Source organism: Ananas comosus, linkage group 12, assembly GCF_001540865.1.
Source record: "Ananas comosus cultivar F153 linkage group 12, ASM154086v1, whole genome shotgun sequence".
Classification (NCBI taxonomy): Eukaryota; Viridiplantae; Streptophyta; class Magnoliopsida; order Poales; family Bromeliaceae; genus Ananas; species Ananas comosus.
The window spans coordinates 1,918,561-1,932,209 of record NC_033632.1 but is presented as its reverse complement, the minus strand read 5'-3'; the positions used below and the strand labels follow the sequence as shown (position 1 = coordinate 1,932,209).

At 37.7% G+C, this 13,649-nt stretch overlaps 3 protein-coding genes across 3 annotated transcripts; 1 reads left to right on the top strand and 2 right to left on the bottom strand.

The window, feature by feature from the left end:
* On the bottom strand, positions 445 to 3,855 carry LOC109718061 (probable mitochondrial adenine nucleotide transporter BTL3). Its single transcript, XM_020244063.1, has 4 exons — positions 2,983 to 3,855; positions 2,316 to 2,619; positions 1,082 to 1,522; positions 445 to 820 (listed from the first exon to the last, which is right to left on the bottom strand). Exons 1-4 carry the CDS (start codon positions 3,363 to 3,365, stop codon positions 752 to 754), a joined length of 1,197 nt encoding a protein of 398 aa, XP_020099652.1. The 5' UTR covers positions 3,366 to 3,855; the 3' UTR covers positions 445 to 751.
* LOC109718260 (transmembrane 9 superfamily member 7-like) lies at positions 4,268 to 8,986 on the bottom strand. Its single transcript, XM_020244402.1, has 7 exons — positions 8,770 to 8,986; positions 7,666 to 7,830; positions 7,307 to 7,416; positions 7,035 to 7,128; positions 6,815 to 6,927; positions 6,149 to 6,296; positions 4,268 to 5,759 (listed from the first exon to the last, which is right to left on the bottom strand). Exons 1-7 carry the CDS (start codon positions 8,887 to 8,889, stop codon positions 4,602 to 4,604), a joined length of 1,908 nt encoding a protein of 635 aa, XP_020099991.1. The 5' UTR covers positions 8,890 to 8,986; the 3' UTR covers positions 4,268 to 4,601.
* On the top strand, positions 10,367 to 13,634 carry LOC109718261 (mini-ribonuclease 3). The gene is made up of 7 exons (XM_020244403.1): positions 10,367 to 10,456; positions 11,068 to 11,192; positions 11,775 to 11,864; positions 12,343 to 12,395; positions 12,542 to 12,644; positions 12,940 to 13,055; positions 13,170 to 13,634. Exons 3-7 carry the CDS (start codon positions 11,838 to 11,840, stop codon positions 13,216 to 13,218), a joined length of 348 nt encoding a protein of 115 aa, XP_020099992.1. The 5' UTR covers positions 10,367 to 10,456; positions 11,068 to 11,192; positions 11,775 to 11,837; the 3' UTR covers positions 13,219 to 13,634.

Below are 13,649 nucleotides of genomic sequence, written 5' to 3'. Positions count from 1 at the left end.
CATTATGTATATTAATACCTATTGATGTATTGATATCATATCTTTGCTCAGTTATTCCAACTAGAATAGTGATTCTTTTTTATAGTGATAGTGAAAGATGAGGAGGAGCAAGGCCAAACAATTTCATTATCATTCAAATGAAAATGATACAATCATTTGAAGACGGCGGAAGAAGAGAGAGGGAGATGGAAGGAGAAAGATTCAAAGAGCAAACAATTTCACTTGCTTTACTCAAAAAGAAGAGCTTCTACGTAAAAGATAATTGTTTTGATAGATGATGTGACAATCTTATATCGGTTCTTTTAGCCGTAATAACTATCATCTGTATTCTGCCTCATGAATTATGCTAAGAAGGTTCTACAAAGTACGAAATACTGCAATTAGTGGAAAAACTTCAGTTAGATAGCATTTATGCAACTGACAAGGTACAAATACAGTAGCCAATTATGACAGAATAAAATAAAGGTAATAGAAAAATTATTTTCTTACATTGTAGTACCCAGCTAATGTACACAAACACACACAATTTGAAGTTGTTGCCCTTATTGCATTACAATAAGTCTTCAAAAAGAACAAAGAATGAAGGTAATAACCATTATTACAGTGCTTCATTCGAACTTTTGGGAAGCATCTTGTCAGATTTGTCTCAAAGATCAATGTGAATCTTTCTCCGCAGCAGTTAGAGAGATGAATTGTCTTTCCGTGAGAAACGAAGAAAAACTTCTACGTGAAAGATAGTAGCTTTCGTCAATTAGCTGATTTTTAGTACGGATTTCATCATCTCATAGAAGAAATAACTCAAAGATGCAGATGGCAAAACCTGCAAGGACAAGTCAGAAACTTCTACTTAATAATAGATTGTGTCAAATTGCACTTGGGATCAAAATTTAAGGAGTAGTTGTGTAATCAATCCATAGGATGCTCCTCATTTGGCTGGAATGATAAGCCTCACTCTATGCATTGCTCTAGCATTATGCTCCAACCAAGTAAGTTATTTTTTTCAGTAACCTGGTACTATATACATATATATTAACTGACCAATTATAAGAATTTTATTAAAATAAATGGAAAGGAGTTGAACCTGAAGTGTGCTAGGAGCCAATCCAGTAAATAGTGACCCAATGCCATCTCTCTCTATGACCTTGATGAACGTTGCGATTAGTCCCACATTAGCTGCTCGTGCCAGCTGAAGCTGCCTCCTAATCACTTCTAGAGGGTAAGTTACTGTCTCGGCACAAGCCCCAGCAAAAGCACCATATAGCAGAGTCCTCACAGGATCCAATTCAGCTTCTTCACCACTTTGGCTACTGCTTCTGCTTCTGCTTCTCCTACTAGAGAGATGAGACGTTTTGAGGATGTCGTATACGGCATAAAAGACCGCACTAGCAGGGCCGATGCTTATAAGTGCTGGTGTTAAGCCCTTGTAGAGAGATAAGAAGCCCTCGTTTCGCACCATGTGGGTGAAGCACCCTGTGACCCCTCCAAGAACCTTGCCACCAGGCGCGACCAGTCGTGTCCGGATCTGACAATGCCTAATGATTCTTAAAATTAATGCATAAGAAAAGTTGGTGGAAAAATTAGATGACTAGCTCCACATGAGTTAGGCCCCTTTTGGATAATATCTGATTGGAGAAGTCCTGACAATTTATTCTTTCAAAATTTCCCCAAGAACTTTCATTTGGTACTAAAATCAGAAACTTAAAAATGGAGCTTCGGCCTTATCGAGGGGCTTGTTTTGTTTTCTGCTTGAGCAAGAAGCACTAGAACTTTTGTTGACAGCGCAGGTAGAGGAGCTATTCTAGGAGCCGAACCAACTGACCAGTTAATCCTTATGCTGAACTTGGGTTGTCAAAATCATTCCGGCACTACTCGAGTGTGAACTGGAGTTTGATTTTCATCTAGTTAGCAATTCCAAACATCGGCGGTATTGTTCAAGAAGTGCATAGTTTACGATTCTTTTTAATTCTACTTGCAATTCAAACCAGGCAAAACCAAAATAGAAAATTGCAAATTAACCTGAATTCATCATTGCTGAAAAAGGAGAAATAACATCTTTTATTGGCGAAAGTATAGAGGAGGACTCTACAATGTATTAAGATGCAAGAAAATTTGCTCGGAAAAGTTGAAAATAGTTGCAATTAATTTGCGTCATGTAAAAACAGTTTGTAGCCTAGTTTATACTCTAAATGAATGAAGCGGTAGCATGCTACCTCATTCTCAAAAAAAATTTTGTCATGCAAAACATGCAATGATATAATGAATCTCACATGATTTAAGCAAAACAGATAGCATGATGAGACGAAATATATCCTTACTGTGTCAAGAGGCAAGCAGACTAAAGTAGCGATTACTCCCGATAGGCCGCCCCCGATAAGTCGGTCATGATTCGTGATCTCTCTCTTGCCCGGAATTCTATGCAGCCGATCCAAATACAAGTCGTAGCATATGAAATTGATGGATTTGAAAGGAATCATGCGAACGAGGTTGATCAAATTTCCTTTCCAAAACCCCTTTATCCCTTCTGAGACCCAAATATGTCTAACAACATTCATCCATGGGAGCGAAGATCCATGGATTATGCACTCCAGCTTTATTCGCTCTAACGGCGCGACGCATGTCCTGCCCACATTTGTTAAATTTGAAATTGTCAATATAGTTGCATTCCGAGAAATTCCTTTCGGTATGTTCTTCAAACTCGTAATCTCTTACAGTAAAGTGCGTGCGAAACAACCTATTCCTCCGAACATTTATATCCAACAATGCCCCTCACATTTGAACCCCAGTTTTCTTATAAAGCTTATGAGTCACTCTGCTTAAATGCACTTGCAAGCTAATAAATCAGAAGCCTTTTTACAAGAAGTAATTTTTGCTTATATTATTTTATTGGTATGCATAAATGTATCTATTTGTAACACTTGTAAAGTTCTATTAGCTTTTATTCTATGTATCGAAAGGCTTATTGAGGTAGAATCTTAATTAGACCTGGAAATGATAGTAGATACTGAGCCTGCCAGCAGGAACTTGGGCATATCACCCCAAGAACTCCTCCCTTCTGCTCTTCCACCCTCCTGCCCTTCTCTACTACCCTCTTTAGAATGGTCCCCGATCCGCGCGAACTTCGAAATCCGTGCGAACCGAGCACCGGACTGAAATGTGGTTCCGAATGCGGCGGATTCGGCATTTCGCCGAGCAGGTCGCGGGCAGAGAATCCTCGCGACGAAGAGAGGGCTGGCAAATGGTGTGCAGAAGAGTCCTTGGGAAGGCGGCTCGATCAGAAGTTTTGCATCGGCATTTTCTTCTTCGTGAATGGTGAGGTGAGGGAAGTATTTGTGGGTTATTTTGATTGTGGGTTGTGAAAGATGCATTGCATGCTATTTTCCGCGAAATGGTAGTTACGAGAAAAGCTAACTTTGCGGAAAATGATGCTACCAAAAGATTAATACCAAAAACGGGTAGGGACAAGGAAGTGTCGGATCATTTTTGGTTGTGATCGATTAAGGACAGGTGGTGGAAATCAAGATGCTGAAACCAAGAGGAATGGAATTGGAATGGCTATTGTGGTTAGAGAGACGTGAGAAACTGAGAGAGAGAGAGAGAGGGAGAGAGAGAGAGAGAGTTTGTATGGTGGAGTTTTATAAGGAATCGTAGCATGCATTTATGGCCTCAGGGTTCACACGTGCGAGAGATAAGGAACCATCGAGATGGAGAGAGAGATAGGGAGAGAGATCTGGGAGCCGAATTGCATCTGTCGAATTAATTAATGCTTCTTTTTCATATTTTAAAAAAGTACAGTTAGACAACGAACATCCAATAACAACAGCAGCAGCAACAATAACACGTCTTTCTTAATCACAGAGAGTAAAAATCCATTTATTCTGAACAGAATGATTTTTTTTTTTTTTTTTGAGAGATAGGTAGAACACTACCCGCTTCGCTTATTTTATTTAGAAATAAACTTAGCTGAAAATATGAATCAACTAGGATTCGAACTTGGATCTCGGATACCAACCACGAAATCTTTTACCTCTTGCTCTAGGGACGGCCGGTTGAACAGAATGAAATTAACCAAACGCGGTGAAGGTCCAAACTTTATAACTTTAGCAGTATTGAACAGGTAGGCATACGCCATCAAACAAACACGGTCAATCTATTTAATAAATAAATTTAGAGTAGTTCCATAAAAGGTGATCTTAGTCACTTGATCATTCACATAATCTTAATTATAATTTATTCGTAAGGGAAAGACAATAATAATAATAACAAAAGATCATAGGAATCTGAAGAAAAGAAAATAACAAGAGAGATGCAGCGTACAAAGAGAACCTTTACATTTCTAATGAGAATGCATGACAAAAATGTCTACAACCTCTTTTGGCTTATGATGCAGAACACATCATCTAGAGATATTATCAAAGTGTAAAAAGTTCATATAAAAGTTACAACCAGAAAAGCGAACCGAGTCCAGCTATAAAATTACCATCAAAAGGTAATACATGAGAAGTTCTACCAGCTATTTCACCTCCAGATGAAACTAGTAAACCTCTAAATATTTGATTTCCGAAACACCTTAAACATTTTGTGGAGTAGGGTCTTCAAAAGAATCAGTCTATTTTCACAGAGGAATAGATCTTCCGAACAAACCAGAAGCAAGCATAGAAGCCGATGGTCCCCGTGAGCACAAAGAAAGCGTAAGACACGATCAACATGTACCCAAAATATAAAATTCCGGAAACGACCTTTGTTATATCCAACTTAGTGAAGAAATAGAACACCGCATATGCAAATAAGTAAAGTGCAGAGGACCCTGCCGTCAAATATGCCCTCCACCACCAGTGATAGTCCTCACCGCACAATTGGAAGTAGCAAAGCACTATGGTTATCTCGGCGCATGTTATGATGAGTATGACGAACACTATGAATAAGAAGCCGAAGATGTAGTAGAACTGATTCAGCCATATTGAGGTTAAGATAAAGAAGAGCTCGATAAAAACCGCCCCAAATGGGAGTATACCACCAATCAGAATAGAGAATGCAGGTTTCATGTACCAAGCTTGCTCGGGGATTTGCCTAGGGATTTTGTTGGTTTTTACTGGATCTTCAATTGCCGGCTTCTTGAATCCGAAATAACTCCCAACAAATACTAATGGGACTGATATTCCAAACCATAACAGAAAAAGCGCAAACATGGTCCCGAAGGGAACTGCACCCGATGACTTCTCGCCCCAAATTAGAGCATTTAGGATGAAAAATATAGCGAAAATAATGCCGGGGAACATGAACGCAGTTTTTAGTGTAATTTTCTTCCAATCTGTGCCTTTGAACATCTTGTAGAGGCGAGACGAAGCGTACCCCGCAAATAATCCCATGAAGACCCATAAAAGGACCAGCGCAGTCATAAGGCCACCACGATTGGAGGGAGAAAGAAATCCCAGAAGGGCGAAGATCATTGTGACTAATGTCATACCAAAGAACTGAACTCCAGTTCCGACATAGACACAGAGAAGGCCGAAGTGGAGAGGTGGTCTGAATACATCACCATGAACTAGTTTCCATCCAGTCTCTTCTTGGGCTTCCTCTTGGTTGTCAAGCTGATTATAGTTTGCGATGTCTCTGTAGAGAGTTCGGATCATGATCATGGCAACCATGCCGGAGAGGAAAAGGACGATCATTAATGAGTTGATGATCGAGAACCAGTGGATTTGATCATCGTTCATGAGAAGATACGTGTCCCACCGAGATGCCCACTTTATTTCGCTGGGCTGAGAAAGGTAAAGTGGATTGGTAAGAATAAAACTGGAAGAAAAGGGTTAGTTTATAAAAGGTAATTTTACATAAATAGTCCTATAAAATTCAGAATTATCATATATATATAATCATACGTAAAATCACGCTTTCCGTATATAACACTTGAAAGTGTAGTTTCTTATAGAAATCTCTATCTTGAAGAGTCATCCAATTCATGTAAGGGGGAGTTAGTTTAATAGTTTTAAGAGGGGCATTTTTTGGTACAAGGCTATATATAAATGGATTTAAGTTTATTTAGGGAATATATGAGAATTTCAGATTTTCCTAGGATATGTGAAAACAGATAATTCTGCAGGGGTACGTAGGTCATATCTCAAGAATAGAATAAGAATTGAGAGTATACCTGGAAGGTAACATCATATGTGAACACAATGTAAGCGTCTTTAGCTACTTCCTGTGGAGGATGGCTGCTCAGAGTTATCTTAGTAGTTGGGTTGCATGTTGACAATTTAGGGTTTTTATCATCCCAGTTGCTGTATTCATGCTTTATGCTGCATGTGGAGTAGATACGTCAATGAAAGGGATAACTTATGCTCACGATATAGATTAATGTCAGATGCCTCTAAAGCCTAAAATTAGGAATCACCAAATTTTGCAGTACATCAGCATAAAGTAACTTTTTGCAAGTGATGGTCTATAATCAACACTGGGAAGAATGATTCAGGCACTATTATCAGGAAATACAGCAGGCCAATCTGCTCTGACTGCAGGCCTGATTTATAATAGTTGTAAGTGCTTACAAGTTACAACTTAAACAAGATACTAACCCTGTTACTGTTTCTAAAATTCAAACTGGAATTCTGGAGAATCTAATGTGGGTGATTGACCACAAGACTAGCTCAAAGAAATAATCAATGTTACGGTGCAATTCTTGTACAGGAATCTGCTGTGCAAAATATTAAATGTGATTGGCAATCATAACAAAATTTTAAAACTTTGAAGCTACCTCAGATAAACAAACGAAATAGAAACTAGACATGCAAAAAAAAAATAAAAAAACTATTATTACCTGCTTGGAATCACCTCAAAACCAACAATACGAGCATCCTTGCTTTCTAAATCCGAATGGTATAAAACATTAAAACTCAAGTGGTTGTTTATGTAATACTTCCCATCCTTGTTCTGGTTCGAAAAACAAAAAAAGGAAAAAAGAAAAAATAGTCAGTATGTACAATGTAATCCCATACAGAGCATTCAAAAATTGCTGCTAATTAACCAAGCTAAGTTACCTTATAGCCAACTCTAAAACCATGTTCATAACTTGGTGTTTGGCTTCCATCCCTTCGTTGTCTTGGAACAGCAACAGGAAGATTATCCAAGATCCTGTGAAGTGCAAATATCAAAACTGATATTAAGATACCATTAAGACAACATTAAGCCAAAAGTAGATAGAGAGAAAGCATAATAACGAAGGAAAGACAACCACAAGCCACACACAATGAGGGGGAAGATGTAAGATCACAATAAAAAGGCATAAAAGAGCCACATTCTGAGCGCTTACATGTTCACTCGATATTCATCATCAATTTTTTCCTTGAAGTTCTTTGCAGCTTCTTCAGTAAGCTTCGTGCGACAAGCCACTTTGCAAGTCTCATCCCTTCCCATTCTAAACTGTTTATTTGAACCATTCAGTAATTTTGATTAAAAATTAAAATCCAGTAAAAAAAAACACCAAAATAATCATACATTAGATTAATATATTTTAACCAGGTTAGAGGTGTACAAATTAAAAAAAATTGAAAATTTTCATGCACACTAGCTTCATACAAAATAACCAAGATTTACATAGCATACCATCTTCTAGCTAGTTTCTACAATATCTGAATTACTTGTTCAAAGAAAAGCTGCTGGTCTACTTACGACATAGACAGAATTTTCAATGCGGTCCCCACGAAGAACCTCTCCCAAATTCTCAGCACTGTTCATAATCTTTGTTGGCTTACAATAGTCCAAGAAATAATAGTCATATGGAAGCTGCGTCTTAATGGATGAAAGTTTGTTCACTTTCACCTGAAGTTCATCATCCTGAATGAAAAAAAAAATGAAAATGGTTATACAAATTTAAAATAACATTAAACAATAAAATTCCTCCAACAAAATAAACATTTCAGAATCATGCAACAACAAGACAGATTCCAATTTCATCAAAAGAAAGTAAAATGAATATCCGAAACTACGTTTAACCATTCATCTACAACCCTATTCATGATATTGCCTATTTTGCAACTTAATGGCTTCACTACTCTCGTCTTAATCGTATAAAACTACCATAAAAAAACACACAATTAATGGTAACACCGACAAATTTACATGGAAAAAGTTACCACAAACTATGTATGTCAAGCAACATCAAGATGTATCTTTATAATATAACCATTTAATGTAGAAAGAAAATCGTATGACCATTAAGAAAAGAAACACAAACTTCTGTTAAGTAAGATGCTCCAAATCTAATTCTCTCAATCAGCCAATCCATATTACTACCATGCAATCAGCCAATCTCACTGACCAAACCTAGCTCCACCACATTATCTACAGAGAACCTTATCTACTCCGGTTATCTTATAGAGATATCCCTTTTCGTATACCTAACTATTGTTTGACCCGAAAGGGTAAAGGTTCACAGCTACGTAGATCACTGCATTTCATCAATAAAACACTATAAACTCACAGGTTCCGTACAGAAAAGCAAGGGTTATGAGCAAACAATTAGTACCCTAACTAATAACGTTATTATCCAGATCTAACACAGTTTATACAGGAAAACCTAAGATCCAACTCTAATCCACTGATCAAATTACTCTACCAAAGCAAAGTAAATCACAAATCGTTCCCGTCCAAGCGCAGATCCAATGAAAGGAACACGAAAACGGCCAAATCGAAGACGACGACGTATAGAAACACGAACTGAACCGAAAACAGCCCAGTTCCACACCGAATTGGACCAAAACCCTAAAAGATCACCTTCGCGAAATCGCGAGGAGCGACGCCAGGGAGGTAGAAGGCGCTCGCCGGAGCCAAGACGAGGAGAAGGAGGAGCGCCGCTGCCGCCTCCGCGGCGGCGCTCACGCCGGAGTTACCCATCTCGAACGAGAGAGAGAGAGAGAGAGAGAGAGAGAGAGGGATCCGCAAAATGGGACGAAGAAGAAGAAAGGAGGAGGAGCACGGCGAACGGAAAATGCCAAGATATAATAATTAAAATTAATAAAATATTTATTTACGAATTTTTACTATTTTGGAGACCCCAAAGTTTGACATAATGAGACTCACGAGCTAACTTTGGGACCCACTCACATTTTGCGATGGTTGAACAATGATAATTAGTTAGAATTTGTGGTCACTTTGTGGGATAACGATGGTGGGTGTAGTTAGAAAAATGAAACATACTTCATAACTTAAATATGTTTTTGGTTTGTCGACCTCATGGAACAGATGTGGGCCGTTAGATCGATAAAATCGCGAGTAGCGGAGCATGTGGACTGTTGGATTGTACAGTGGCCTTTGGGCCCCAATTCGGGTGTCGGCGGAACGCAGGCTCCGACCCGCGCAACCTGCAAGCTTTTGCTTAAATATCCCTCAACAATTTAATTAATTTAACCAATCGTCCTAGAGCAAGTGACAAAAAATTTATTGGTTGATATCCAAGACTCAAGTTCGAATCCTACTTGATTCATATTTATAGCTAAGTTTATTTCTAAATGAAATAAACGAAGCGGGTAGCGTGCTACCTATATCTAAAAAAAAAAAAAAATTTAATTAATTTACGTAGATACATTAAAAAATTATAAAGTTTTTAATTTTTCTGTGAATTGCTCCCCATGCCCTGAGTTTAAAAAGCTTTTTATCTGCTAAGAGATCGATTTTCACATTAAGAAGAAAAAAAATCATCAACTGAAATGTTTAAAGAAGAGTATGGTATATAGATTTTTAACTCATAGAATATCTAAACTTTAAAATCAACTAAGAATTATATAGCTATGTACTAATACTTTCTGCGAAGGTTTCTCAGGATCTCTCAAATTGAGATAAAAACATGTATAAATATATGCAAAAATAATTCAACATAATAGTAAAATATAATTTTGAGTAGGTTCGCTGTAAACACGAACTATTTGTAGTCAACTAGCCATATAGAAAAAATTGCTCTCGATGATTACTTTTATTCTTAGCTTTTTTTTAAAAAAAAACTTTTTTTTAAAATGTTTAATAATTATAAGATTAATTATATTATTAGTTTAAATATATAAATGCTACTATTGATCTTCATATTTTCTTTCTCTTCTTTCTAGTTAGGTTTGGAGATTGTCTCTTCTATTTTCTCTTGTGTTGGGTTTGGAATTTTGTCTTGTTCTTCTTTTTCCAAATCTATGTTGTTAATACACAAATTCTACCCAACTTCTGCTTAAAAGTCCAAGTACGTACACTGTTCAGTCCAAAGGGACGTGTACATAAATGTGGGTATTTTGAGGGGCATTTACGTAAAAATACTTAATTAAAATAGAACACCTATTTCGTTTCGTTTCGTTGCGTTTCGTCCCTGTATTATCCACAACAAACTAACACAGTGACGCCATTGGAGCTCCTCCGCCACCACCGCCATCCGCCGCTCCCCCCGCACCGAGAACCGCTCTCTTGGAGAGAGACGAGAACGGTACAACTACATCTTTCCCTTTCTAGGGTTTTACCATTGAAGCACCAATTTGATGCGATTCTCTCTTTAATTGGGGTTTTGGTGATTGCACGATTGATGTTTGCTGTTTTGTCTAAATGAGGAAGCCTCTGATCATGGCTTTGTAGTGGTTTACAGGGTAGAATGATAAATTACAGTACTAGCCCTTGAACCTTTAGTTAAAGTTTAGCTTTGGTTCTCGAAATTCTAAGTTCGAAATTTAAGATAACTTTCGAAAGCGTTTCATTCTAGTCCCATGCAGGAACTCTCAATCTGCAATCAAAATTTTAACTTCGAGAAAAGCCTGTAACTCAACGAGCGGTCGATTGAAATTTGATTTGGAGTCAAAGGTCAATAGATGTGTGTTGCACGGAGGTACCTATTACATATGCACCGGGGGGTGAGCAAGAGCAAGGATTAAAGTGAGCCACTTTTGAAAAGTTTGGGCAGTCGAATGTCGAACTTGAAAGTTCGAGGACCGAAGCAAAACTTGGCCAAAAGAGCTGTTTTTGGAGATTGATTGATTGGTGTTCATATTTTTGTCTATGTGAGGAAGCTTCTGATGATGGCTTTGTGGCTGTTTTTTTACATAGAGAAAGATGATGGGAAGTATTTGGGCTATGAGAGGTGGAGGTTACCGGCTGCGCCAAAAGTTAAGAAGCCTCGTTCGATCTATAATGCAGCATCTTTGGCATACTTGGGGGACTGCATATATGAGGTGGGAATAACATTTTACTTTGCAGGTTGTTTATGCATCATAACTCACTTTACTTCTTTCTTTGTTTAATTGATTCAGATCTAGTAATCTTGTCAATTTACCAATTGCAAAGACCTTTGAAACTTGTTTTATTTAATGCCATGAGAAGGTCGACGTTATCTATTACTAGTTAAATCGACGAAGTTCATGCAGAACTTTCTTAGTAAGCTGTTGTGTCCCGATGTGGACGTTTTATTATGTCAATCCTGATTGGCCAACAAGGTTCTTTCAGGAAAATCATGGACCTACCAAAAGAAAACATGGTTGGGAAAATTTTCTATTCAACGACCTGTACATTAGGAGTCTAAAGGTTTAATCTGCTCATCATATTTCTAATCGAATGGAAATTTATCTACTTAGCCATCAAATTGGGAACTGAAAATTCAAAAGTTCATAGGTTGCGTGTTTTTTGGCGGACGTCTACTCATAAACTGGTATTATTATGTAATTTGTGTAGTTGTCTTTGCCTTTGGGTAACAAGTCATATCGAACATTTACTTATTTGGATCATTGATTGTAACTTTTTCATTATAATACTTGCAGCTATATGCTCGGAGACACTTTCTGTTTCCACCTTTAAGCATCAATGAATACAATGAACGTGTGATGAAAGTTGTTTGCTGTGAAGCACAGGTATGCTGTCTACTTTGTTCGCAGCTAATCAGCTAAAAGTTAACCGGCTTCATAATGTAATGTAGTGCTTGCTTTGTTTAGCTTGTGAAGTGGTTTCTTCACTCAAGATTATCGGGAGCCAATGTTTTGGCAAATAAACAAAGCTGAAGCTTTTATTTAGGTAAGAAGCTGAAATACGAGGTTCTGGTCTCCAAAAGCAGCAGCTGAAATGAGTTGAAACATGTACAAAGAGAAGTAGTGGAGGGGATTTTGATGAAAAAAATGCTATCAATGCTTCTCCGATTAACTTTATTGAATCAACAATTCTGTAAAAGCTACAGTTGGACCAAACATGCCCTTAAATAATAACTTATGATTTTACTCTCCAGTTTGTGTTTGTATCCATGTTTTTCGATTCATCTTCATCGTTAATCATTTGATATGCTCTGTCCTTGCTGCAGTTTTTGAATTTCTAATCTTTATTTCTCTTTGTATTTAGGATGTATTGCTTAAAAAGCTTCTCGCCGAAGATTACTTAACCGAAGAAGAAAGGTTAAAACAAAACCCTTCTGCTTTCCATGTCAAGATTTTATCAAAATTCACCAGTATAATTCAAGTTATTACTTGGAAGGGAATAAACAACAGTTGCTATCTTAGAGTTTACCTTGTGTATTGAATCGAAAGATCTTTCTGTGTAGGGACATACTTCGTTGGGGCAAAAACATCACTACTAGCAAATCGCGTACTACAAAACGGGCGGGAGTAGCCATTTACAACAGAGCATCTTCACTTGAAACACTGGTAGGTGATCACAGAAGGGAGCACATGGTTGTCATGTTGAGAGTTTAGAAGGCTAAAATATCTAAGCTTCCCTGGATTCATAAAAGATACTATCATTTTATCCCTTTACTTTTGATCATTGGAAGGGGCTAAATGATAATCGTATGTATTCAAGAGGATTATCAATTTCAGCCATTTAGATATCAATATTGCCCATGCTGATTTTTAAAGTCTCGCCCATGCAGGTTTTCAAATCTAGGGTTTGATCAATATCATGATATAGTGTTTATATTGTTTTTTACCTTTACTCAAACAGATTGGATATCTTTACTTAACCAATGTGGAACGCTTGGAGCAGCTGATGTTTCAGTTAGGGTTCTCTACCGGTGCTTCTTCGCATCATATTGCGGAGGAGCTTCGTGCCAATTTGCGGTTAGGCCTTTCTCAGTCTCTGTTATTTAAAGCGATATATTCACATATATCCCCCTGCAAAAATTATCTATATATGTTCATACCCATTGTAAAAGGGAAATTAATGCTTGGCAGGAAAAGGACCGGTAACTCCACAAATTCTCAGCAACCCCCAATGCAGTGAAATGCAGAACCATTCGACGTGGAATGACCTGAATGGTGTGATCATTGACATTCCTGGACTATAAATTCCCTGCAAAACAAGGAAGTAAGTCAAACCATCCAAGTATATTCGACATAAAGCCCCTGAGGAATGAAGTTTAGGCAAAGAACAGCTGTGAGAGAACGAATCTCTTTGAAGAACGTGGTACGGTATGGGGTTTGGGGATAGTAAAGATTGCAAATTATGGGCATTTTCGGGTTGCCTTTTGTTGGATATGTAAGAAAATTTTGCTAGGGTCAGAACCGAAGTATTGGATTGTTTAGTAGTTGAATTATTTTGAATTCACATTGGATCATGTTAGTATCCATATCATTGATGGTTGATCATATTTGCTTAAGTATTTGCAATACATGATCGAAGGAAACCATGCATCACCATCTGTTGCGAACAAT

Bases quoted from the DNA above. Each gene is read 5' to 3' on its own strand.
- LOC109718061 (XM_020244063.1), bottom strand. From the start codon at position 3,365: ATGCATCTTTCACAACCCACAATCAAAATAACCCACAAATACTTCCCT. The intron at 2,620-2,982 runs GTCTAATTAAGA...AAATGTGGGCAG, and splicing joins GTATCTACTATCATTTCCAG to GACATGCGTCGCGCCGTTAG. The intron at 1,523-2,315 runs GTAAGGATATAT...AGGCATTGTCAG, and splicing joins TCTGCTTGCCTCTTGACACA to ATCCGGACACGACTGGTCGC.
- LOC109718260 (XM_020244402.1), bottom strand. From the start codon at position 8,889: ATGGGTAACTCCGGCGTGAGCGCCGCCGCGGAGGCGGCAGCGGCGCTC. The intron at 7,129-7,306 runs GTAAGCGCTCAG...TGCACTTCACAG, and splicing joins GATGAATATCGAGTGAACAT to GATCTTGGATAATCTTCCTG. The intron at 6,297-6,814 runs GTAATAATAGTT...CTCCACATGCAG, and splicing joins TTTGAGGTGATTCCAAGCAG to CATAAAGCATGAATACAGCA.
- LOC109718261 (XM_020244403.1), top strand. From the start codon at position 11,838: ATGAAAGTTGTTTGCTGTGAAGCACAG. The intron at 11,865-12,342 runs GTATGCTGTCTA...CTTTGTATTTAG, and splicing joins TTGTTTGCTGTGAAGCACAG to GATGTATTGCTTAAAAAGCT. The intron at 12,396-12,541 runs GTTAAAACAAAA...CTTTCTGTGTAG, and splicing joins TACTTAACCGAAGAAGAAAG to GGACATACTTCGTTGGGGCA.